Source organism: Podarcis gaigeae, assembly GCF_964106915.1.
Source record: "Podarcis gaigeae genome assembly, chromosome: 16".
NCBI classification, from domain to species: Eukaryota; Metazoa; Chordata; class Lepidosauria; order Squamata; family Lacertidae; genus Podarcis; species Podarcis gaigeae.
The window spans coordinates 42124493-42148695 of NC_139693.1; the positions used below are offsets into that span (position 1 = coordinate 42124493).

The 24203-nt window shown below is 48.4% G+C and overlaps 1 protein-coding gene across 1 annotated transcript in view; it reads right to left on the bottom strand.

Annotated features, from left to right (window-relative positions):
- SEZ6L (seizure related 6 homolog like) overlaps positions 1 to 9666 on the bottom strand; it is a 156880-nt gene extending 147214 nt beyond the window's left edge. The window contains 3 exon segments of the mRNA XM_083717849.1: positions 9087 to 9299; positions 9424 to 9496; positions 9499 to 9666. Coding sequence (XP_083573975.1) covers positions 9087 to 9299; positions 9424 to 9496; positions 9499 to 9651 — 439 coding nt within the window. The 5' untranslated portion in view covers positions 9652 to 9666.
- Positions 9667 to 24203: the final 14537 nt, after the last annotated feature.

The following is a 24203-nucleotide window of genomic DNA, read 5'->3' on the forward strand; positions in this document are numbered from 1 at the left end:
TATTGAGAGAAATATTCCTTCCAAGGTACTAGAATACCACAAGTAACTGAGCAACAAAATATTAATTTTACATGATATCCTATGTCTAACTATGTGCACTGTTACACCATTATATTTCTATACAAATATGCTTAAGAAACATGACATCCAAGTCCCTTTCAACTTCACATGGACACACGCATCTGGGACGGAGAAAAGCAGGTTAATATTTACCACCTTAAATTGTGCGGAGAAAAGGATTGCAAAGTAACCACCTTTGCAATCTTATCTCCGAAGGGGGGAACTGTAGCAGGAACCCCCCCACCCCAATCATTCTGTTTGTATAAACTTCACACTCACACACTACATACGCCACATTTCTGTTATAAATTCATAGAAAATCAACCATACATTGGATTTGCACTGTTCCATTTTTATTTTACTCCCAATGACAAGAACTAACAAAGGGGGGTGACTTAGTCAGCCATAATCCCTTCACTGTCTCAGCACATACACTGGAGCCCTGCCCATGCCAACCCTGATGATCCCAGACAGAAGACAATCAAGATCACAAAGAACCTGCATATGGGAGTGGATTCAAACGAAGGACACTGATCAGATCTTCCCTCAGGGGGCAGGAAACTGCAAAATCCCCTTTGTCTCCTAGAAATTCCTGGAAGGGGAGGGGGGAAGGAGGAACCAGCCAGGTGACAAGACACTCAAGTTACCACCACAACTCCTCCCTCAACCCCTCCTTTCTGTAATGTATGCCTCCCTCAGCACCTCCTTTCTGGGGGTGGGCTAGACCTAGAGGAGGGGAATTTCAAAAGTTTTTATAAGACCTTGCACACTATTCTTCTGGGTCTTTCCTCTCTCCTGCACGTGAGGGGAATACCCTGTTGCAACAGTTCAATAAAGACCAAGCCTACAGGCTGCCGTTTTGCTCCAAGTTATCCTGGTTGGTGTCTTTGTTTTGTCCAAGGGAGCCCTCGGATTTTTCCTGTAACAGCTTCTCGCAGGGAGGGAACCGCCAGAAGGCCCTCGGAGCTGGACCTCAGTGTCTGGGCAGAATGATGGGGGTGGAGAAACTCCAGGTATACCGGACTGAGGCCGTTTAGGGCTTTAAAGGTCGGCACCAACACTTTGAATTGTGCTCGGAAACGTACTGGGAGCCAATGTAGGTCTTTCAAGACCGGTGTTATGTGGTCTCGGCAGCCACTCCCAGTCACCAGTCTAGCTGCTGCATTCTGGATTAGTTGTAGTTTCCGGGTCACCTTCAAAGGTAGCCCCACGTAGAGTGCATTGCAGGAGTCCAAGTGAGAGATAACCAGAGCATGCACCACTCTGGTGAGACAGTCTGCGGGCAGGTAGGGTCTCAGCCTGTGTACCAGATGGAGCTGGTAGACAGCTGCCCCGGACACAGAATTGACCTGTGCCTCTATGGACAGCTGTGAGTCCAAAATGACTTCCAGGCTGTGCACCTGGTCTTCAGAGGTGCAGTTACCCCATTCAGGACCATGGAGTCCTCCACACCTACCCGCCTCCTGCCCCCCAAAATAGTACTTCTGTCTTCTGTATGCCTGAAGGAGCGTCTCCACCCCCATCATTCAGCCCGGACACTGAGATCAAACACTGAGGCAGTTCTCTCAGTGTGAGAAATGAGGTTACAGGGAACCAGGCAGAGGGTATTCTTCGTAGTTAGTGCACCCTCCCTGTGGAATGCCCTTCCATCAGATGTCAAGGAGATGAGTAACTAAACAACCTTTAGAAGATATCTAAAGGCAGCCCTGTATAGGGAAGCTTTTTAAGGTTTAACATTTTATTACAAAGTCAAAATCCGTTTATTGTGAGGACCATGCCTGTGCACAAAAATCAACACTACAATAGTTAAAAATATTAAAATTCATTACATACTATGCCAACAAAACCTTATTCCCACAAAATAGAAAAGGAGGGAAAACGAGCAGCGAGTTAAACAGACGATGAAGGGGTCTTTACATTGTCGTCCATAAATCTTTCCCTGGCTTTCATGGCCTTCATCACAAAAACCGCTACCACATGGGTAATGCGTGGGTTTGCATCAACTAACAAAAATTTTACTCTATCTTCAGGACTGGTTATAGAGTTGGGTATGATTTGCAGCAATGCGTCTCTAAAGCCCGAGTAAATGGGGCAATAGAGGAAGTAATGTATAAGATCCTCTTTAATTTTCATGAGGCAAGGACATAAACGATGTTCTACTGGGGTTTTTGTGTATCTACCGGTCAGATAAGCAGTTGGCAATGTTTGAAACCGTGCCATAGTGAAAGCTCTCCGAAGGGTGGGATCAGTGATCTCCACCAAGTAGTAGGCACAGATTTTGACTGCTTTTACTCGGGGAAACCAGTAGGAAAACCCAGAGTTTTTTTATCTTGGTGGAGTCCAAAAAGGCGTCTTTTTCAAAGATCCATTCCCGAACTTTATCAGGGCTCCACAATTTGAGAGTATTAAACTCAGGTAGGTTGTATCTGGATAGAATGTCTTTCAGGTTTTTATGCCAAGTGGTATTATTTTGTAATGATACAAAGGCTTGTTTAGCCAATAAGGTGTTCGGAGCATCTATGAGGTTGGTGATAAACCCCAGGAATCTTAAGTGGGCCCTGGCAGACACAGAAGGTAATCCTACTTCCACTCTTAGGAGAGCTGCCGGAGTACTCTGAGGGAGGCCTAGAATTCTTCTGAGATAAAAATTTTGGAAGATTTCAAGCCGTTCTAACAGCTTCTGATTCCATCCCCAGAGTTCTACTCCGTATAACATCTGGGGAATCACTTTTCCAACAAATTTTTTTAGAGCCGGGGTCACCAGTTGCCCTCCCCTCGAATAAAAAAAGCTGAGCAGAGCACCAATTGTCCTACGTGTTAGAAGGGCTACAGTCTAGAAGTGGGCAAGCCAGCTAGATGTAGCTTGGAAGGTGATACCAAGATATTTAAAGAAGAGACATTGTTCAATTTTGTGTTCATCTAGAGACCATCTAAATGTGTGGCGAGCTCTAGTAAATACCACAATTTTTGTTTTATCATAATTTATCTTTAGAGAGTTTTGGGAACAATAAGCTGCGAGCCCCTCCAGCATGCTGAGTAGGCCCCTTCGAGTGCCATGAACGCCATGTCATCAGCATATAGCAGTATATTCAGGTGTTTGCCTTCCAGGGTAGGAGCTGATGACTTATACTTTGCCATATGTTGAACAATGTCGTTTATATAGAAATTAAAGAGGAACGGCGCTAACAAACAGCCCTGTTTAACCCCTTTCCCCAGTGGCAGTGGGTCAGTATAGTTGCCTGACATCCCAGTTCTGATTTAACTGTGGTGTCTGAATGTAACTAAGTATTTTGAGAAGTCGTCTATCAATATCTGTGTCATATAGTTTTTGCCATAATTTGTCCCTACAGATTGAGTCAAAAGCGGATGTGAGATCTACAAAAGCCACAAAAAGTTTGCTCTTATGTGTCTTTGTATACTTATCTATCATTGTCTGTAGTACCAAACAATGGCCTATTGTACTATGGCCCTTTCTAAACCCTGCCTGTTCCGGGTTAAGCAAGTTAGAGTGGTCAGCCCAGTAAACCAATTTATTTAGCAAGTGGAGAGTATAAAGTTTATACACAATGTCCAGGAGACTTATGGGGCGATAGTTTGAGGGGTCTTGGGGTACTCCCTTCTTATAGATGGGGGCTACCAGGCTCAGTTTCCAGTTTTCTGGGATTTTGCATGTATCATTTATTACCGTAAAAAGTTGGGCCAAAAAAGCAGCCCACCACTGGGCATTTAGTTTAAGCACCTCAGGAGGAATCATATCTTCACCGGGAGCTTTGCCATTCTTGAGTGTTTTAATTAGCTGAAAACATTCTGATTCGGTAACAGGATCCCAGCCCATTAATAGACCGTTTTTAAGAGGAGGAAACTGCCTCGGTTTAGCAATGTTTGGAGCTGTATATAGCCGGGGAAAATGTTGGTACCATAAGTTAGATGAAATACTGTTGGTTACAATTTTCCCTTTGGGTGAAACTCCCTGAGCAATTATTTCCCAGAACTTTTGTCATCCCGCAATTTGATCGCCTTGTCGAGTGCCTCCCATTGTTCCTTTCTATAGAGGGATTTCTTAAATTTTAGAGTATTTTTATAATGAGAGCGCCACCTGCGCAGGTTTTCCACTGAGGACAGGGTCCCTTCCTGTTTTACCTTATTTTGTAGTTTCCTAAGCAAAGATCTTAGATTCCTACAGTCTTAGTCAAACCAGGCCCTCGAATTATTTTGTTGTTTGGGAGGGTTGGAGTTCGTAAGTAGTGGGAGGAGCGACTCTGAGACCTGCTGAAATGTTAAAAAGGGGTCAGAATTAGATAAAATACACTGGTCTCTCAAGGCCAGTAAATCTGATGAATGCAGGTGTAGTTTGATTTTGAGTTCCAGGTCGCTGTTCCATTTACGCCTACGAAGGGCCAGAGTTGGAGGTGGGTCTGCACAGTGATTGCGGTATTGCGGGTCCTCCAGACCACGGGGAATTAGTGAGATTGATATAGGGAGGTGATCACTCTCAGTTCTGTTGAAAGTCCTAAAGCCCTGTGACCTCTCCAAGAGTTTTGAGGAGACCAGGATATAATCAATAACGCTCGCACCTCTAGGCCCAAGGAAAGTTTAACATTTTATTATGTTTTTACATATGCTGGAAGTTGCCCAGAGTGGCTGGGGCTACCCAGGGTGGGGTACAAATAAATTACTTCTACTACTACTTCTACTACTGATGAAGAGCAGAGGATGATGATGATGATGATGGAGTATCTCTATCCTCTTAATCATTTTAGTTGCCCTTTCTTGAACCTTTTCCAGCGCCACAATATTCTTTTTGAGGATATTGCAAATGAATGTGTCATACCTCAGAATGTCCCATGAAACCCCAAACCCTATTTTGCCATGGTGGAGTGAGAGTGTCCATGGAAGATAGAATGTCAGATGTCCAACAGAAGTGACAGAAGCAACATGCAGAAGCTGGGGGAAAAGCCACAAGAAACATGCTGTGTGTCCACAGCAGCCCGTGACCTATGACAGCAACATCCAGGACAGAAGCACCTCTTCAATGCCCCTTCCCAAATGGGAGTGTTTTGGCATGCAAAAATGAGATTCAGGTGACCACATAGGGATGTTTGCAGGCTTCCAGTTGGTCACATGATGGGACTCTGAAGAGCTGGGCAGTCAGCAGCCCGGCATCTTGCAATACCAGTGAAAAGTGATGCTGGCTTCCATCTCAAAATAGTCTCTTCCCAAATGAACTTGCAGGCTGTTGCAGCTTGCAAAGGAACAGGGAGATGCCTGCCACAAGCTCACAAGTAAGGGAGCTCATGCCAGCTAGCATAGTTTCTGTGCAAAGAAAATGTGCCCCCTGGTACATCTTATGCCAACCCCCCAGCTCCAGTGGTCCTCTTTGCACAAGGGCAGGAGGACTGAGGAAAAGAGCCGCTGCCCCAGACTTCTTTGATAATCCAGGGGATCCGCCCAGGGGAAGGCTGCTTTGCCTGGGGACTTAAATATTGGTTGCTCTATACTGAGTTTGAGAAAAAGAGGCTTCCTGGAAGACCTGTGCAGGCATGGAGTGGGGTGGGAGGAATGTGTTCAGGGCATTTGTGGAGCTGTTGATCAATAGGTCCTATTGACAGTCGCCTTGGGATGTTACCAGTATTCCCAAAGTACGAAGGCACAGAGATGAGTTGCAAAGGACTCAAGCAGTAATCTGGTCCAACCCCTGCAATGTAGGACTCACAGTTACAGAATTCACAGCAAAGTTTCTCCTGGCAGCATTTGTGGGCAGATACTTACTATCCCTAGTTAAAGCTACCTGCAGGTAGAAATGTAGCTGCTGGGATCACTCCAGCCACATCAAAGGCTATTTTGCAGAGACAGTTTACAAGCCTGAATGATCATGGGCGGAAAGTACCTGGCCTTCTCACATTGTGTGTGGGGGGGTACTCAAGGATATTGTGAGGAGGTGCCCCCAGCAATGACCACACCCAATTTTGACCTCTTCTCTACCCTTCATCCTTCATCTTTCCTTTTTTTTACCAAAAGAAAACAGCAGAGGCTACAGCAGTCTTAGAGTTTTTTGACCAGGAAAATCCAGCGCATAAAAGAGGGGTAGATCTGAAGACACAGGTTCAAATTTCACCCATTAAGTATTTTGGAGGAGTTGCCCCTTTCAGCTCAAAGAGAAGGTCAGTGGGGGGGGGGGGGAGATAAATTTGCAACAACAGGAGTAGGCACGCTTTCCCACCTTACTGAAACAACTTCATGGTGCCTACCAACACCTTAAAAAAAGCAGCACTAGGAGTAGGAAACCGACTTAATTATTCAATGCCAACTTGAATAAAATATTGGGGGGCCCAAGTAAGCCCTGCCCTGCATAATTGACCACCTGATGCGAGGCATGGATACCATTTGAATCACAATGCCCATCAACTTTGGGGGGGGGCTCAAATATTTTATTGGGGGAGTAAAGACCCCTCAGCCTCTAGGAGTTGGCTCCTATGTCAGTGCATTTGAATTGCATTCAGATGGCTGCCACCTCCTCCAACACCCCTCTCTTAAGATTAGCTCCATGGTTTCTCCATCAGGCACCCGCCCTTGTTTACCACCTAGGGACTAGAGTCTAGTCTGAAGAAGAGTTATGGAGGACTAGAAAGTTTGGTGGTTACTCTAACAAAGGTCATTGCCCTATTATGGATTTTGGATTCCCTCACCCCCTTCATGGGCCACCTTTGCTTTTCATCTTGTTAGGAATATCTGCTTCCTCTGTCTTTCTCTATTTGGCCAGAAAATGATGGGGAGAGTGGAAATCATTGTGTTTGACACACTTCAGAGAGCTTGGCAGGACAGAAGACGGTTTTACTTATTTAATTCTGAAATTGGGCTCAGTTAAACCTTTCTAAAGGAAGGAAGTGGCACTCTGGAATACTGATGGCATGACCCTATGTCTACTCAGAAGAAAATCCTATTTATTTCTGTGAAGGCTTACTTCCAAGTAAGTGTGCATAGGAAGGTCAGTTTCTAAACATACACACAGTCCTGAACCCCTCTCTCCCCAAAGGGAGTACATGTAGGAAGGAAGAAAAACAATATAACCTTAACATAAGCCCTGCCTTGTGACCCTAGACCAGGGGTCAGTAACCTTTTTCAGCCATGGGCTGTCCCTCAGACAATGTGGGGGGCCGGACTATATTTTAGAAAAAAAATGAGTGCATTCCTATGCCCCACAAATAACCCAGAGATGCATTTTAAACAAAAGGACACATTCTACTCATGTAAAAACACACTGATTCCTGGACCGTCCGCTGGCCACATTGAGAAGGCGATTGGGCCGCATCCAGCCCCCGGACCTTAGGTTGCCTACCTTGCCCTAGACCACTGGTCTTTCTCGCTCTGTATTGTCTATACTGACTGGCAGGGCCCCTCCCGCTTTTCAGGCTGGGCTCGCTCTCTCCCAGCCTTACCTGTAGATACTGCCAGGGATTGGACCGAGGACCTCCTGCCTGCAAGGAAGATGCTCCGGCTTGAGGAGCCTCCCCTCCAGCAGCCCAACTGGGACAGCCCCCAGAGAACCTCTCTCAAAAGGCAGGCCGCTCTCCTTTTTTGGAAAACACCCACAAAGACCCAGAAACTGGTCTGATTAAAAAAGCGAAAAAGCAAAAAAGGAGCTGCCGGGAATTCCGAGTGTACCCAAGTGAAGAGCAGGCCCAGGAGCGAGGCGCCCCCGTCCTCGCCAGCCTTGCGTGGCATGAGATGGGACCGACCGACGAGGATGGGCAGCGGACCAAGCGCGGGGGCGCCGGGCGGGAGCGAGCCTGGGATGGAGAGAAGGAAGGAAGGAAAGGAAGCCGCCAGGCGCTTGCCTGCCTAGTCGCCGCTGATCTGTTCTCCTTCCTGGCGGCGCCCAGCGTCTCATGGAAGCCCCGAGCGGGTTGTTCCGAGAGGGCATCGCGCGAGCCATTGATCTCCAGCGTGTCAGTGATGGAGGCGGGAGAGCAGAAGAAGCGCCTGGCCGGAGCCTTGAGCTTGGAGGCAACATCTAAGGAAGTTTCCTGGCTGAGGGCGGCTTCGTGCGTTTCTCGTGCGGCGGCGAGCGCGGCCCTCCAAGCATCATGTAGCCTGGAGTCCCGCGGGCGGCAGAGGAGAGAGCGAGAGCCCAGGGCTCGGAGGGGCAGCAAGGAGGCAATCGGCGACTCGGCGGACTCCACTCCGCCGCCTCTCTGCCCATACTTCCGCTGGAGGCAGGCAGCCCCATTGAAATCAAAGTCAACCTGCGTTGGATGGAGCGGAAAGCGGGGGCGAGACTTGGACCCGTCCCCAGCGCTGCTTCTGCTCAGCGGTAGATAGTCCGCCTTGCAAGCAGGTCTGCGTTTCAATCCCCAGCACCTACGGGCTCAGTTGGGAAAGGCTCCTGCCTGAAATCCTGGAGAGCCGCTGCCAGTCAGTGTAGGCACTACTGAGCTAGATGGACCCACGGTCTGTCTGGGTAAAAGTCAGGTTCCGATGTTCAAACCAGCCCCGTCTCCAGCTGCTTCTGAGGTATAAGGTAGGAAGTGCAGAAGTGATGGAGGGAGGGGGTTGCTGCGCCCACTGCACGCCTCCCCTCCCCCTCCTCCTGACGGGACCCCCAGCAAAGTTGTTCCCAGAAGCTGCTCAGGCTTCTGTCCGGCCTCTGTCCCGCCGCGGGCAGCGGACACACGTCCGCACACACAGACGCAAACGCGGGCGCAGCGCGAGCTCTCCGCCTCTTCCCCCAGTTTATCCTTCGCTTGTCCCAGTTCAAAAGGCAGATAGGGGTGGGGCGCAATAACACCCCCACCCATCCCCATTGCACCGTGTTGGAAGTTTGAGCGCCAGCTTGCAAGGCGGCGGGGGGGGGGGGGCAAAGCTCCAGCGGACAGGTAAGCGGCGAGTGACTCCTGAACACCCCTCCAAGCACAGCGCTGCTCCCCAATGGCAACGGCACGTCCCCCTTCCTCGGGGACAAAGACCGAGCAGAGAAACGGGACCCCCTCCCTTCCAAGCCGCCCTCCTTCCTGGTTCGCAGGTCCTACCTTGGGGGCGCCTGGCCGCGTGGGTGCCCAGCAGCAGCAGCAGCAGGAGGAGGAGCAGGGCGAGCCCTCGGGGGGCCGGCATGGTGCTGGGTCCCGGTCCCGGTCCGGTTCGAGCTGCTGCCCAGCCCAGCGGACCGCTCCCTCTCTTCCCAGCCTGGCTCGGTAGTGGCGTCGGCAGCGACGAAGTCCCTCCTTTGCAAATCGGCGCTGGAGCTGCGAGGGGAGGGGGGAAGGAGGGAGAGAAGGAAGGAGGGAGGGAGGGAAGGAGGGAGGGAGGGGATTATCAGGGCTGTCGATCTGCCCCGCCTTTTGCCACCCCAACAGGAAAATACCTCACCCGCCGCTCGATGAGAGGCTCCAGGATGTAATTCCAACCCACGACCCTCTTTCTCCCAGTGCCAGGGCGCACAGTTGAGGAGCAGGGGAAGCAGAAGCCGAGGGGCGCCTCTGAGCACGTGCAGAGTGCCTTTCCCTCGTGAATCATGGCAGGAGACTTAAGTTCTCCACGAAGCTTTCTTTTGTCAGTCCGAAGCGTCTCTGAAACCTCGTAAGACCCGCACACCATGTCCACAAATCCCTCCGTCCTATTGATCGCCAGACCATGTCAAGCTCCGTCCATCTCAAGAAAGGACGCGTGAGCTCCAAGGACCTTCAGCGGAGACCCTCTCCGGCCACCCGCCACTCAGGGAAATCCAGCCTCGGTCCCACCCAACCCACTCACTTCCCCGCCGCCATATCCCTGTCCAGAGCATTCAGTCAACATCGAGGCGCTGCTAAAACTCCCGAATGTCCTCTGCGCGGGGACCCGAAGAGCAATCCTCTGACCCCACCTAGCCACCCAGACTTAGCCTAGCCCCCTGTGACCCCGCCTAGCCCCCCTCGCCACCGCCGCAGAGTGCTTACTCTGCAACCAGGTTGAACCCTTCAAAGGCCTCGAACGGTGGGGGGCGAACCCAGGACCCTGAGATGAGTCTAATGCTTTACCGACCAGAAGCCCCTTTTGCGAAGTATCCTAATGACACTCCACACACACACGGGGGGGTCCTGAGAGTCCAGGATAAATGCTGCAGGTCTTTTACAACCCATGTATTACCCCAACTGTTCATTGATGTTATCTAGGTAGGCAAATTCATGGAGGAGGAGACGACTATTGGTGGCTTCAAACCAGGATGGCTCTGCACCTGCCTCCCCAGGCAGGGATGCTTCTGAATCCCAGTTGCTGGAAGTCACAGGAGGGGAGGAGGCTGCTCTTGTGCTTGGATCCTGCTTGTGGGCTTCCTAGGGGCACCTGGTTGGCTACTGTGAGAAGAGGAGGCTGGACTAGGTGGGGCACCATTGGCCTGATCCAGCAGCCAGGCTCTGCTTATGTTCCTATGGAATCTGTTTTCTCCAACATGGTGCTCCAAAGTGGGACTACAGATCCCATCAGTCCAGCCAGCACTGGATTCAGCTGGTTGGGGCTGATATAAGCTGTGTCCAAGAGATCTGGAGGGTACCAGGTTGGGGAAGACTGGCACAGATCCTGCCCTGTCTATTTCTGGGCTGTGTTGGATCCTACACTATGATAATAGGTGTGAAAGCAAATCCCTCAACAATGTGATCTGACACGTATGATAATGGTAGCTATGTTGACACTACTGTCTAATAAACCTACTGGATTAAAAAGAAGCAGCAGCAATTATGCTGACTTTGGTTACCTCAGCAACAGTCATCACAAAGCAGTATCACCCAGGATATCAATATAAAAGATGAGTCAAGAGAAGAGACAGCTGAGCTGTTTCCCAGGCAGGGAGGGATTTCCTGTTCTTGGGTTTCAGCAAAAGTGTGTGGCTCTTGCACTCTGCAAATGGCGGAGGAGGAAGTAAGGCCACATGTCTACATGCTCAAAATCAGGTGCATTGCTAGGTATATGAAGGACTTAGGGAGCAGGCCCATGGTGCATATTTGTATCTAATTTGCATGTGCTGATTTGTATGTGTAGGTGCATGCTGGCAAAGTTAATGGGGCTGTGACTGGGGATTCAACAGCATCACTCTTTGCATCCCAAGATGTTGGCTTTTAAAAACCATAAGATCAGGGCAGGCCCCATGATCTGCTGGACACCTGGCTACACCCAAACTGAAATCCCTGGCATCTAATTGCTGGTGGTGGGGGAAAGTCCAAGGTTGCAAAAATTGAATCACCTCTCTGTAATTTCCTGTGATATCGCTTTATCTGATATATGCCTATTTGACTGCTTTGAGCTGAGAAACTGGCCCTGTTACAGGTGCCACATAATACTTATTCTGCATTTGGAAGAAATCAATATTTTAGTGTGGCAGCACCAGCTCTTTGGAACTCCCTGCATATTGACACCAGGCAGGCACCTTCACTGTACTCTTTGGCACCTGCTAAAACATTTTTGTTTAGACAAGCCTAAACAGACATGGAGAAGGCTGATGTTTTTAGCTTATTGTTGATTTTACCCTTTGAATGTTTTAAAGAGTTGCTGATCATTTCTTTGTTTTCATTGCCTTGCATAGGCACACGCTCTCTGAAAGTTTGTTTCCGTTCATATGAACCTGCTCAGGTTCTGAGATCTTGGGGAAGGCCCTTCTCTTGGTCTAGGGTGCTCTTGGGCACATTTGGTGGGGAAGCGGGAGAGGGCCTTTTTGGTGGCTGCTCCCAGGCAACTTGGGAACTCCCTCCCAAGAGAAGCTACTGGCCCCCTTCTTGCTGTGCTTCCACTGGCAGGTGACATCAATATCTTCCTCTTTCAAAAGACCTTGGATAACTGATTGCATTTAGTGAGGCTCCTGCTGCCATGCTGTTTTTGTTGTAATTATCCATATGTGTGTGTGTGTGTAATTTGTGCTTAATTGCTTGTTTTTCCCCTCTATGTTTAGCTGTTTTTATTTTATCTGTAAGCCACATTGAGCCCTAATCTGGTGAAAAAGCATTATTATTATTATTATTATTATTATTATTATTATTATTATTATTTCATTCTCTTTGTCAACCTCCTTGGGGCTTAAAAAAAAATAAATTTTATGAAATAAGTAAATGCTGCAAATAAATTTCCAGTGAGGCCTCAGCAGCTGGCCAGTTGTGTGCAGAGCCTAGGCAGCCCAGTTCTTATACACACACCAGCCTCTGCCTGCTCTTGGAGACACGTCATGCCTTCATCAAGCAGCAGCTCTTCTCTGAGCTGCAGGGGCTCTGTGTGTCCTTCGCTAAAATCCCTGCTGACTCAACTGGGAGGAAAGAGCAACACAGAGAGAGAGGCAATCGATAGCTGGGATGCAGCAAAAGATGGGCTTTGTTGTCCCATTTTTTGTAGGCCAAATTGTCTTGCTGAGGAAAGCGCTTGGGATTTGCCAAGGAGGGATGCAGACATCCTGCCAGGGTCACTGCTGCCATATCAACATCTCTTTTTTGTTAACACACTGTAAAATAAAATGAAATAAAACCTCTCCTTTCACTCCAGTACTTCTTATGTTGCTCATTCATATCCTGTAAACAAGTAAAATAATACAGGTAACAGTATTTTATTTTGTTTTAAGAGCAGAAAACATTAATGTCACTGTAGCAGAGGCACATTGCATTTCTTAAGCTAGGGACGGGGAACCTTTACCAACCTGAGGGCCACCTTCCCTTCTAGGTGACTTTTTAAGGGCCACATGCTGGCAGTGGGAGGGGCCAGAGGCAAAAGTGGGTGGAGGAAAGAAGTACGCTCATTTCTACACACACGGTGGCATCCCTTTCTAGCCTCCATCCAGCAAGAAGCACAATCTGAGTTCCAGGACCCATTTATGCATGTGTCCTAGTGGCAGAGTGTCTGCCTTGCATGCTGAAGGTCTCGGGTTTAATCCCTGGTGTATCCAGGTAGGGCTGGGGAAAGCTCCTGTTGGAAACCCTGGAAAGATTATGCCAGTCAAGGTAGACAGGACGGAGCAAAAGAGGCCTATGGTCTGACTTGAGACAGACAGCTTCCTGTGTTCCTATTCTAGCCAAGCAGCAACTCTCAGGAGAGTACATAGAGCAAGGCCAGGGAGGGGTCTAGCTTAGGAAGAGTCGTGAGCCAAATAGAAATGGGGGCACAGTTAAGTTTTCCATCAAGCCAATAAAGATCCCCAACGTCATCAAAGAAGCCTGCTAAAGTTTTTCAGAGAACTTAACATCTGTGTTAGTCTACTGCAGCAAAAGCATCAAAGAATACCTTAACACCTGGTGGGGGGGTATGCCAAGTTTGGGGACCTGATAATAAATCTGCATCTGATGAAGTAGACTGTAGTCCAGGGAAGCTGATGCCATAATAAATGTGCTAATCTTTAAAGTGCAACATTACGCCTGATGGTTTTTGCTGCCAGAATGAGTCTCTTGCCATTGGCCTGTATCTTAGCTTCACTTGATTGGCCCACAGGCTTGCCTTCAAAGTGAGAAGATGGAGGAATTTCTCTCTTGAGGAGCATTGTGGCCTCAGGTGGGAGCAGGATCTCAGAGTGAATTCATATGACCAGGTTGCGGTTCAGGGAATGATGCAACATGCACTGATAAATCTAGTTCTCTCTCATTTGCCCAGTTTGCCCAAGAGATGCCCTGCATGCTCCATACCTCCAACTGGAGCTTCTGAGACCCGCCTTGCACACCAGGCTGTGCCTTGACAGCACTTTAAGGTTTGTGCCACTTTTGCAGGAAATGTATACTTTTTGTGCATTCTGCAATTTCCATTTTGTGCTGTGCATGTCCCTGCGAGTTCCCCATGTTTTCTCCAACATGATCTAGGCTAGGTTAACTGGGTCACTAGACTCCCACCCCACTCACTGAGGATGCTTGCTCACCTCTGGGCCCAGCTTGTGACCACTTTCCATCAGATTTCACTATGGTTTTCCCTCCCCACTCTTTATTATCTTCTCTGGCATTGTGTGAGTTACACTTTTCTTTTTAAGAACATCTTGCTTTGTTTTTTCTCTTGTTTTAAGTAGTGATGCCATTTTGTTTTTCCTTTCCTGAAGAAATCCATAGTCTTGAACACATGTTTCCTGGCTCTCTGCTCTGTGACTGCATATTTTCAGAGCTCCTGATGACTCAATTGATTCACCTGTAAAAGGCCTGACAAGAAATCAAACATGGTGCTTGTAAGTTTTTAGCAGGACTGCCTCTAGATCACCACCTTGCTTTAAGAAATCCTTTCCCCACCAAAGTGTGCATGAAGCAGGCAGAGTGCACTTGACTCCTCTTTCCTTTTGTTTCTAACTTAAAGCTTCTGAACTATTCCTTTGCAATGGATGCAGAAGCCAGGCCAAGAACTCTGCAACAGCAGCCTCCAAGAATTTTGCAGGACTCAACCCAATAGGTCTCATCCACCAAGCAGCTCTGGACAGAGTCTGTACCCCTGTTCTCAGTGTTCCCATCTTCTTTCTGCAGGATCCCCAATGACAATGTAGGTTCCTGTAGCTCAGTCTATTCTGCATGGACTGGCAGCAGCTCTCCAACCCCTCTAGGATATGCTGCTGGGCACTGCCCTGTCTGCAGGCAGGCAGGTGTTCAGCCACCAAGCTCTGCCCATGAGGTCTCCCATTCTTGTTTTCTCCACCTGGATAAACAAATGAACTCCATGGGTGAACATCCATGGCCCTGCCCTTTGTGACAAAGGCAAATAAGATGAAAAAGACTTTGCATGTGGGGAAGGCCTTTCCACAGATCTGTCTCTATCATCATCTATCATCTATCTATCTATCTATCTATCTATCTATCTATCTATCTATCTATCTATCTATCATCTATCTATCTATCTATCTATCTATCTATCTATCTATCTATATCTATCTATCATCTATCTATCTATCATCTATCTATCATCCATCTATCTATCTATCTATCTATCTATCTATCTATCTCTATCTATCATCATCTATCTATCTATCATCTATCTATCTATCTATCTATCTATCTATCTATCTATCTATATCTATCATCTATCTATCATCTATCTATCTATCATCTATCTATCTATCTCTATCATCTATCTATCATCTATCTATCTATATCTATCTATCTATCTATCATCATCATCTATATCTATCTATCTATCATCTATCTATCTATCTATCTATCTATCATCTATCATCTATCATCTATCTATATCTATCTATCTATCTATCTATCTATCTATCTATCTATCTATATCTATCTATCTATCTATCTATCTATCTCTATCTATCTATCTATCTATCTATCTATCTATCTATCTATCTATCATCTATCTATCTATCTATCTATCTATCTATCTATCTATCATCTATCTATCTATCATCTATCTATCATCTATCTGTCTATCATCTATCTATCTATCTATCTATCTATCTATCTATCTATCTATCTATCTATCTATCTATCATCTATCTATCTATCTATCTATCTATCTATCTATCTATCATCTACCTATCTATCCATCCATCCAGTATTCCCTCACACAAACCTGCCTAGGCACTGAGATTTGGGGTTTTTTTGGGGGGAGGCCCTTCTTTTAGCTCTGCCACTCTCTCAGGGATGCTCACAGGGGAGGACCTTCTTAGTGAGCGGCTCCTTCCTTCCCTCTTTGCTGTCCTTCTGCTGGCAGGGGAAGACCTTCTTGTTCCAACAGGCTTTGGGAAATCAACTGCTTTTCAGGAAAGGGCTGCTGCAGTGCTGTTTTTGCTGTGATTACCTGTATCTTTTAAGCAGATTATATATCTATCTATTAATGTTTAATTGTTTTTTTAATGATTTCCCCCGGTGTTTTTAGTTGTTCTTATTTTATCTGTAAGCTCCCTGTCAGGAAAATGGTAGGGTATATTATATTTATTTGCCCTCATTTTCCCCCTTGATCGGACTCAAGGCAGCTTACAGAAAACAGCAAGAATCATTAAAAACATTTTTTAAAACCATTAAAGAACAATCAAACATTAATAGAATTAAAACTAGATATATCTGTTTAAAACATACAAATAATTACAACAACAACCTATCTATCTAGATATAATATCCCAATGCAAAAAAGGAACTGCCTTCTATCTGCCTTCTAGCCACTGCCACTAGCTCGATGCACCAGCCAAGCGCTGGAGATGCATCCCTGGCTCATAGTACAATACCAGAGGAGAAACAGGTGAGCTGCCTTGTCCAGGTCCATCCTGATATTTTATGTGAAATATTAACACCTACACACAGGCAGAGTCTAAGGACCTGTGTTAGAAAACCTGTTTTTGATGCTAGATTTGTTGTTTTGTGAGGATACTTAGTGCCCATAGCTGAGCAAGAATTTTGGATTTCTCCTCCATGGATGCTTATGGACAGCTCTCATCTCCATCCACAGAAGGGCAACCGAGGAGGGAGGGGGATCCTGCAGGTGTGTGTTGGTCTAGCCATTCAGGTGCTAGCCAGCTTCATTTTTGGGTGACTTAAAGTTCTAGAAGGAATAATGGGGGGAGGGAGTCACAGATGGCAGTGCCATGGGGGAGGAGATGTGTTGCGCTTTAATCAACAAACCCCAGTATCCTGTCCCAGGGCCAGGAGGAGAGCACTCCACCCCCCCCCATACACTCTCAGACCTTTTCCGGTGCAGATGGACTTGTTCAAATGCTCAGTGGGTCACAAAGGAATCTTTAATAAAAATACATTTTAAAAAACAAAACAAAGGAATTTATAGCAGTGGTGTCTCTTCTAAAAATCCAGACCAGAATTGCAACAAAGTCCTCGAACCAGGAGGTAGTGGGGGCTGGAGCGGGGAAAACACAGAGTGACGGAGCCAGGGAAATGCCCTGGAAAAGCAAGATGGGCTCAGCTAATGTACTGAAAAGGATGCCAGTCATCTCCCAAGGGAAATGTCTTTCCACTCCCACCAAATGTAAATCTTTTACTGCCTCATTGGCTGGTTAATGTGTGCCTTTAACTCTTTAGTTGCCCTTAGCTGAGAAAATGCTAGATGAGGTTCGGAAGCTGCAGTAAGCAAATGTTTGGAAGAGAAGATTCGGGGAAGAGCTCACAAGCAAAAGCTCTTTGGGTCTTGCAGTTGGAGCCTCGCTGGTTCAGGCACCTGAGAGGGGACAAGAGTCATGAAATACAGGGTGCCAATCTGAACCTTTTCCATGGCTTATTACAGCATAGAATCATAGAATCATAGAGTTGGAAGAGACCACAAGGGCCATCAAGTCCAACCCCCTGCCAAGCAGACCATGGCATTGGTACAGTTGGGATCATTCAATATAAAATGTACCCTTAAATGAACTGTCCTGACTCTGGCCTAGTTCTTATCTCACTGGAAGGCCTGGGAAAGACTTCCTGAGCTCCAAAGACTTTATGTAAAGATCAGCACAAGTAATCTGGTTACCAGCAAAATTTAATTAACACCTCCTGTAAAACAGTGGGTTCCACATATACAATAATAAGATAACCTTAAAACAAAGATAACCAGTTTACTTATTTCTCACTAGGATGAGATTTTTCAACTCCCAATTCAGCAGAGCAAATGAAATGGGAAATACTCAGAAACCTGCAGAGACAGTAGAACAATAAAATTTACGTATTATAAACTACTTACTCATCTCAAAGGCCGGGGACGCCAACTTAAATAAAATATTGGAGCGGGGGGCAATAAGCCCCGTTCCATAAAATCGATCACATGACATGGCATAGAAACACCATTTGATAATAATAATAATAATAATAATAATAATAATAATAATAATAATAATAAATTATTTATACCCCGCCCATCTGGCTGAGTTTCCCCAGCCACTCTGGGCGGCTCCCAATCAGTGTTAAAAACAGTACAGCATTACATATTAAAAACTTCCCTGAACAGGGCTGCCTTAAGATGTCTTTTGAATGTCAGGTAATTCTTTATCTCTTTGACATCTGATGGGAGGGCGTTCCACAGGGCGGGCGCCACTACCGAGAAGGCCCTCTGTCTGGTTCCCTGTAGCCTCACTTCTCGCAATGAGGGAACCGCCAGAAGGCCCTCGGCGCTGGATCTCAGTGTCCGGGCTGAACGAAGGGGGTGGAGACGCTCCTTCAGGTATACAGGACCGAGGCCGTTTAGGGCTTTAAAGGTCAGCACCAATACTTTGAATCGTGCTCGGAAACGTACTGGGAGCCAATGCAGATCTCTCAGAACCGGTGTTATGTGGTCCTGGCGGCCACTCCCAGTCACCAGTCTAGCTGCCGCATTCTGGATTAATTGCAGTTTCCGGGTCACCTTCAAAGGTAGCCCCACGTAGAGCGCGTTGCAGTAGTCCAAGCGTGAGATAACTAGAGCATGCACCACTCTGTCGAGACAGTCCGCGGGGAGGTAGGGTCTTAGCCTGCGTACCAGGTGGAGCTGGTAGACAGCTGCCCTGGACACAGAGTTAACCTGCGCCTCCATGGACAGCTGTGAGTCCAAAATGACTCCCAGGCTGCGCACCTGGTCCTTCAGGGGCACAGTTACCCCATTCAGGACCAGGGAATCCTCCACACCAGCCCGCCTCCTGTCCCCCAAAACAGTACTTCTGTCTTGTCAGGATTCAACCTCAATCTGTTAGCCGCCATCCAACCTCCAACCGCCTCCAGGCACTCACACAGGACCTTCATCGCCTTCACTGGTTCTGATTTAAAGGAGAGGTAGAGCTGGGTGTCATCTGCATACTGATGAACACCCAGTCCAAACCCCCTGATGATCTCTCCCAGCGGCTTCATATAGATATTAAAAAGCATGGGGGAGAGGACAGAGCCCTGAGGCACTCCACAAGTGAGAGCCCAGGGGTCTGAACACTCACCCCCCACCACCACTTTCTGGACACGGCCCAGGAAGAAGGAGCGGAACCACTGTATGACAGTGCCCCCAGCTCCCAGCCCCTCTAGACGGTCCAGAAGGATGTTATGGTCGATGGTGTCAAAGGCCGCTGAGAGATCCAGCAGAACTAGGAAACAGCTCTCACCTTTGTCCCTAGCCCACCGGAGATCATCAACCAGCGCGACCAAGGCAGTTTCAGTCCCATGGTGAGGCCTGAATCCCGATTGGAAGGGATCCAAATGGTCCGTTTCCTCCAGGCGTGCTTGGAGTTGTTCAGCAACCACCCGCTCAATCACCTTGCCCAAGAATGGCAGATTTGAGACTGGGCGATAGTTGGCCAAATTGGCTGGGTCTAAAGATGTTTTTTTAAGAAGCGGTTTAATGACCGCCTCTTTCAGCGGGTCTGGGAAGGCTCCCTCACAGAGGGAAGCATTCACCACCCCGCAGAGCCCATCGCCCAGCCCTTCCCGGCTCGCTTTTATCAGCCAGGATGGGCAAGGATCAAGGAGACAGGTGGTCGGTTTCACTCGTCCAAGCAGCCTGTCCACATCCTCGGAGGTAACAGACTGGAATTGATCCCATGTAACTGTTGTGACGTGGGGTTTGTGATTTCAGCTCTCTTGACATAATATGCTGGAGACAGTTCTCTAGTAACACTTCTTTATTAAAGCAAACAAGACTGAAGACTGAGGAGGGGAGAGCTACATTTATAGGGACAGGGACTAGCTAGAAGGATACATTTTGGAGGGAACAATCTCAGGCAATCACAGTCCTGCCTTTTGGAGGGAACCAATAAGACAGAGGATCCAAATACAGCAGCTTAAATGAACCAATAGTAGCTGTACCCTCTGGAACCAAAAGGCAGTTACTTTACCCTAATGCAATACAGACAATAATAATACAGATATAAAATCCTTTGACTCAATACACAACACCCCTCCCCCCCTAGTGAGCACAGCAGACGTAATCTCTCAGGTACTGTGGGGTCCTACAACTTCTACTTGATCTCCTGACAACAGGTGTTGCCGGTTCTGGATTGGGTGTCACCTGTGGTAGGGGGGCTGCTATAGGGGTTTCGTCAGAGTCCCAGACATCTCAGGGTCCCCTACCTGTACCTTGTCATCCTGAGGACTAGCAGACCCTGGTTCATTTGCTGAGGCCCCTGGTGACTGCACCTCTGGGCCATTTTCACCCTGGTCTTGCAGCTCTGCGTCGTTAGCCAGGGATGAATTATCAGACTCCTCTCTGCTGAGCGCCCGGCGCCTCAGCTGATCTATATGTCTCTTCCAAACTTGCCCATTTTCCAAGGTCACATAATAGGACACAGGTCCACTAGTCCGGGTGACCACACCAGCCACCCACCGCGAACCTCGTGAATAGTTCCTCACCCAGACCAGATCTTCAGGGGCGAGATACCTTGTTGTGTCAGTCTCAGCTTGGGGGGTTGCTCTTGAATTACGGTTTGGCATTTTATCCGGGTGGACATAATCCAGCACCGTTACCAGTCTTCTACCCAAGAGCAGCTCAGCTGGCGACTTGCCCGTTGCAGTACACGGCGTTGCATGCTGCAAAAATAACATTCGTGCGATGCGAGCTGACCAGTTACCCTCCATTAAGCGCGCAATGGATTCTTTGGCTGTTCTTACCATGCGCTCCGCCTGCCCATTGGCAAGAATGCCCTGAATTCTTGGGATACAAAAGCTGCCCCATTATCTGATACAATGGTCTCAGGTAACCCGTGGGTTGCAAACAGCTGCCTCAACACCTTGATTACGGCAGCTGATGCCATGCTAGGGACCATCACCACTTCTAACCATTTGGAATATGCATCGACAATAACCAAAAAGACCTTCCCCTGGAATGGCCCAGCAAAATCTAAGTGCAGCCGGCTCCAGGGAGATCTGGACTGCTCCCACCAGTGAACTGGTGCTCTGGCCACTTCTGGCCGCACCTCTTGGCATGCCTTGCATGTTCGTACCCATTGTTCTATGTTCTGGTCCATTCCAGGCCACCACACATAACATCGGGCTAGCGACTTCATCCTGACCATTCCCGGGTGTCCCATGTGAAGTGTCTCAAGAACCCTGTTTCTCAGTGGTGCTGGGATGAGCACCCTATCTCCCCACAGGAGACAACCCTTATGCATGGACAACTCATGCTGCCTTGTCGCATAAGGCCTGAATTTGTCTTCATGCGGACCACCTGGCCACCCCCTCCCCACCCAAGTGAGCACACGGGAGAGAACAGCATCTTTCCTCGTTTTCTCAGCTATATCAGTAGCCGTTACAGGAGCCCCGGAAGTGTTTCCAGCATCATTATGTGCTCCGCTGGAGCAGGATCCTCATTGCTCCCGCCAGGAAGGGGCAATCGACTCAGCGCATCAGCGTGGCACAACCGCTTCCCCGGCACATGGGTCAAGGTGTACTGGAACCTGTTCAGGAATATAGACCAACGCAACATTCTGGGGGAGAGAATTTGTGGCGTTTGTTTGTTCAGGTTGAACAACCCTAACAGTGGTTTGTGGTCCGTTTCAATGTAGAAATGGCGACCGTACACATAATCATGGAACTTTTTGATTCCTGCCACAATTGCAAGCGCCTCTTTGTCAATTTGAGCATAGTTGCGCTCCGTGGCCGACAACGTACGGGAATAGAAAGAGAGGGGCTTTTCCGACCCATCCGGTTCCCTATGACTCAGCACCGCCCCCAGACCGTATTGAGAGGCATCACATGCCAGGACCAGCGGCTTCGACTCATCATAATGAGCAAGGACGCTCCTGCTACTCAGCATTCCTCACAAGGAGTCAAAAGCTTTCTGCTGCTCCTGCCCCCATCGCCACACATTCTTTTTCTGCAACAGTCTATGTAATGGTTCAGCTACCGAAGCTTTCTGGGGTAAGAACGAATGATAAAAGTTAATAAGTCCCAGGAATGACTGCAACTCCGTCTTGTTTTGTGGTCGTGGTGCCTCGATGATGGCCTTAACGTTAGCATCTGTGGGGTGGATGCCTGATGCATCAATTTTAAACCCCAAGAAATCCAGAGTTGGCACCCCAAAACTGCATTTTTCCTTTTTTAGTTGCAATCCCACCTCCTTGAACTTGAGCAACACTGCACGGACACGCGCAACCAGTTCCTGTGGGTCTTTTCCAGCAATCAAAACGTCATCAAAAAATGGCAAGACCCCCGGCAGACCTCTTAACAGGCGTTCCATGAGCCCTTGAAAAATTCCTGGGGCCACACAAACTCCAAATTGTAATCTGTTAACTCTGAACGCCCCTTTATGTGTGACAATAGTCTGTGCTTCCGCTGATTGTGGGGTTACTGGCAGCTGTTGGTAAGCTTGTGCCAGGTCAATTTTGGCGAACACCTTGCCCCCAGCCAGTTTAGCCAACAGATGTGATACGACTGGAATGGGGTATGAGTTTCCCCTGAGTGCCTTATTGATAGTACATTTGTAATCAGCACAGATCCTGACTTCCCCATTTGCTTTAAGGGGCGTGACGATTGGAGTCTCCCACTTAGCAGAGTCCACGGGTGAGAGACTCCCTGCTTGACCAATTTATCCAGCTCTGCTTCGATCTTGAGTTGCAGTGCCAATGGCACCCACCTTGGTTTGAGTCGGATTGGGGCCACCCCAGGGTCCAATTCGAACTCAACTGGGGGCCCTTTATAACAACCCAGTTTTCCATTAAAGAGACCAGCAAATTCTTTGCATAATGCCTCGCTCATCTCAGGGCAGGTTTGGATTGAATTAAGCCCTGATATACTCAGTCCCAGGACGGAGAACCAGTCAGTGCCCAGGAGACTGGGGCGACTGCCCTTCGCAATCACCAGTTTGAGTACCGCCTGTTTGTCCCGGAACTGTACTCTCACGGCACACATTCCCATGACATGGATGCGGCCCGCTGAGTATGACTGCAAAGTTGCCGGGAAGGGCTCCAGAGGGGGCAACTTACCCCTGGGGAAGAATGTCCTCGCGGTCTGGTCCGACACGATAGTGAATCCAGATCCGGAGTCCACCTCCATGTCGCACAGCTGACCCTCAATCTTCACCTTGACGTGTGCCTTGCCTTGCGCTGGAAACTGCACGACCCTCCCGTTGATCTCCGTTACGTAGTGGCAGTCCTGTAGAACGTGGGTTGCTGTGGGCGGTCTGCGATGCTCCAGTCTAGGTGCTCCTGTCGCTCCCAACGCCGCCGATCTACAGACCCTGGCGATGTGACCTGTCTTCCCGCACGGCCGGCACATAGCATCCCAGAAACGACAACTCTTCCGCTCATGGTTTCTGCAACAACCAGGGCACCTGCCTCGGTGATCTTTGTGCACTGTGCAGGCCTGACACACTGACTCGACCCCACGGACTGGGCTCTGGCTCGAAGTAGCCTCTAGCTCGTCCATGGCATGCGCAACTTCTATCTGTGGCTTAGGGGCCCTGCGACTGGCATCAAGCTCCTCTCTTTCATGATTCTCCGTGGCGGTGGCCTCCTTCAAGGCTGAAGCAAGGGTAACCTCTTCTTTAGCCACGATGTGTCTTCTGGCTTTCTTGCTGCTCAGACCACCGATAAAACGATCCAGGAGAGTCTCTTCCAGATCTTGGAAGTCACAGTGCTGAGCGAGCTTCCGCAGTTCAGCTAGAAATGCAGATACAGACTCCCCAGCACGCTGCTGCCTCTTATGAAACTCCATCCACCGGGCCATCTTGGTCTCAGTAGGCGCCAAATGGCTTGTTAGGCAGGCAAGAATATCTTTGAGAGATGTCTCACTTAGCTTCGCTGGAGCAAGCAATGCCTTGGCCAGCATGAAGATCTCAGGCCCACAGTAGCTCAGGAATGTGGCCCTTCTTTTGCTGGCATCAGTGATCCCTTGAGCCACCGCGAAGAACTCGAAGCGTTCGACGTAGTCTTCCCACGTGTGGGGCTCTAATGGCTGGAAGGGCTCCAATACCCTTGGACTCTCCATTGTCCTGTGGGCAGGGTCGTCTTCTCAGCTGGCCAGTGAGTCTTGTTTTAGCTACAATCCGGACTCTGAGGCAGGGCTGCGTTAACCGCTCCTCAGCATTCCGGATCCCATCCTCGTCGCCAGTTGTTGTGACGTGGGGTTTGTGATTTCAGCTCTCTTGACATAATATGCTGGAGACAGTTCTCTAGTAACACTTCTTTATTAAAGCAAACAAGACTGAGACTTGAGGAGGGGAGAGCTACATTTATAGGGACAGGGAACTAGCTAGAAGGATACATTTTGGAGGGAACAATCTCAGGCAATCACAGTCCTGCCTTTTGGAGGGAACCAATAAGACAGAGGATCCAAATACAGCAGCTTAAATGA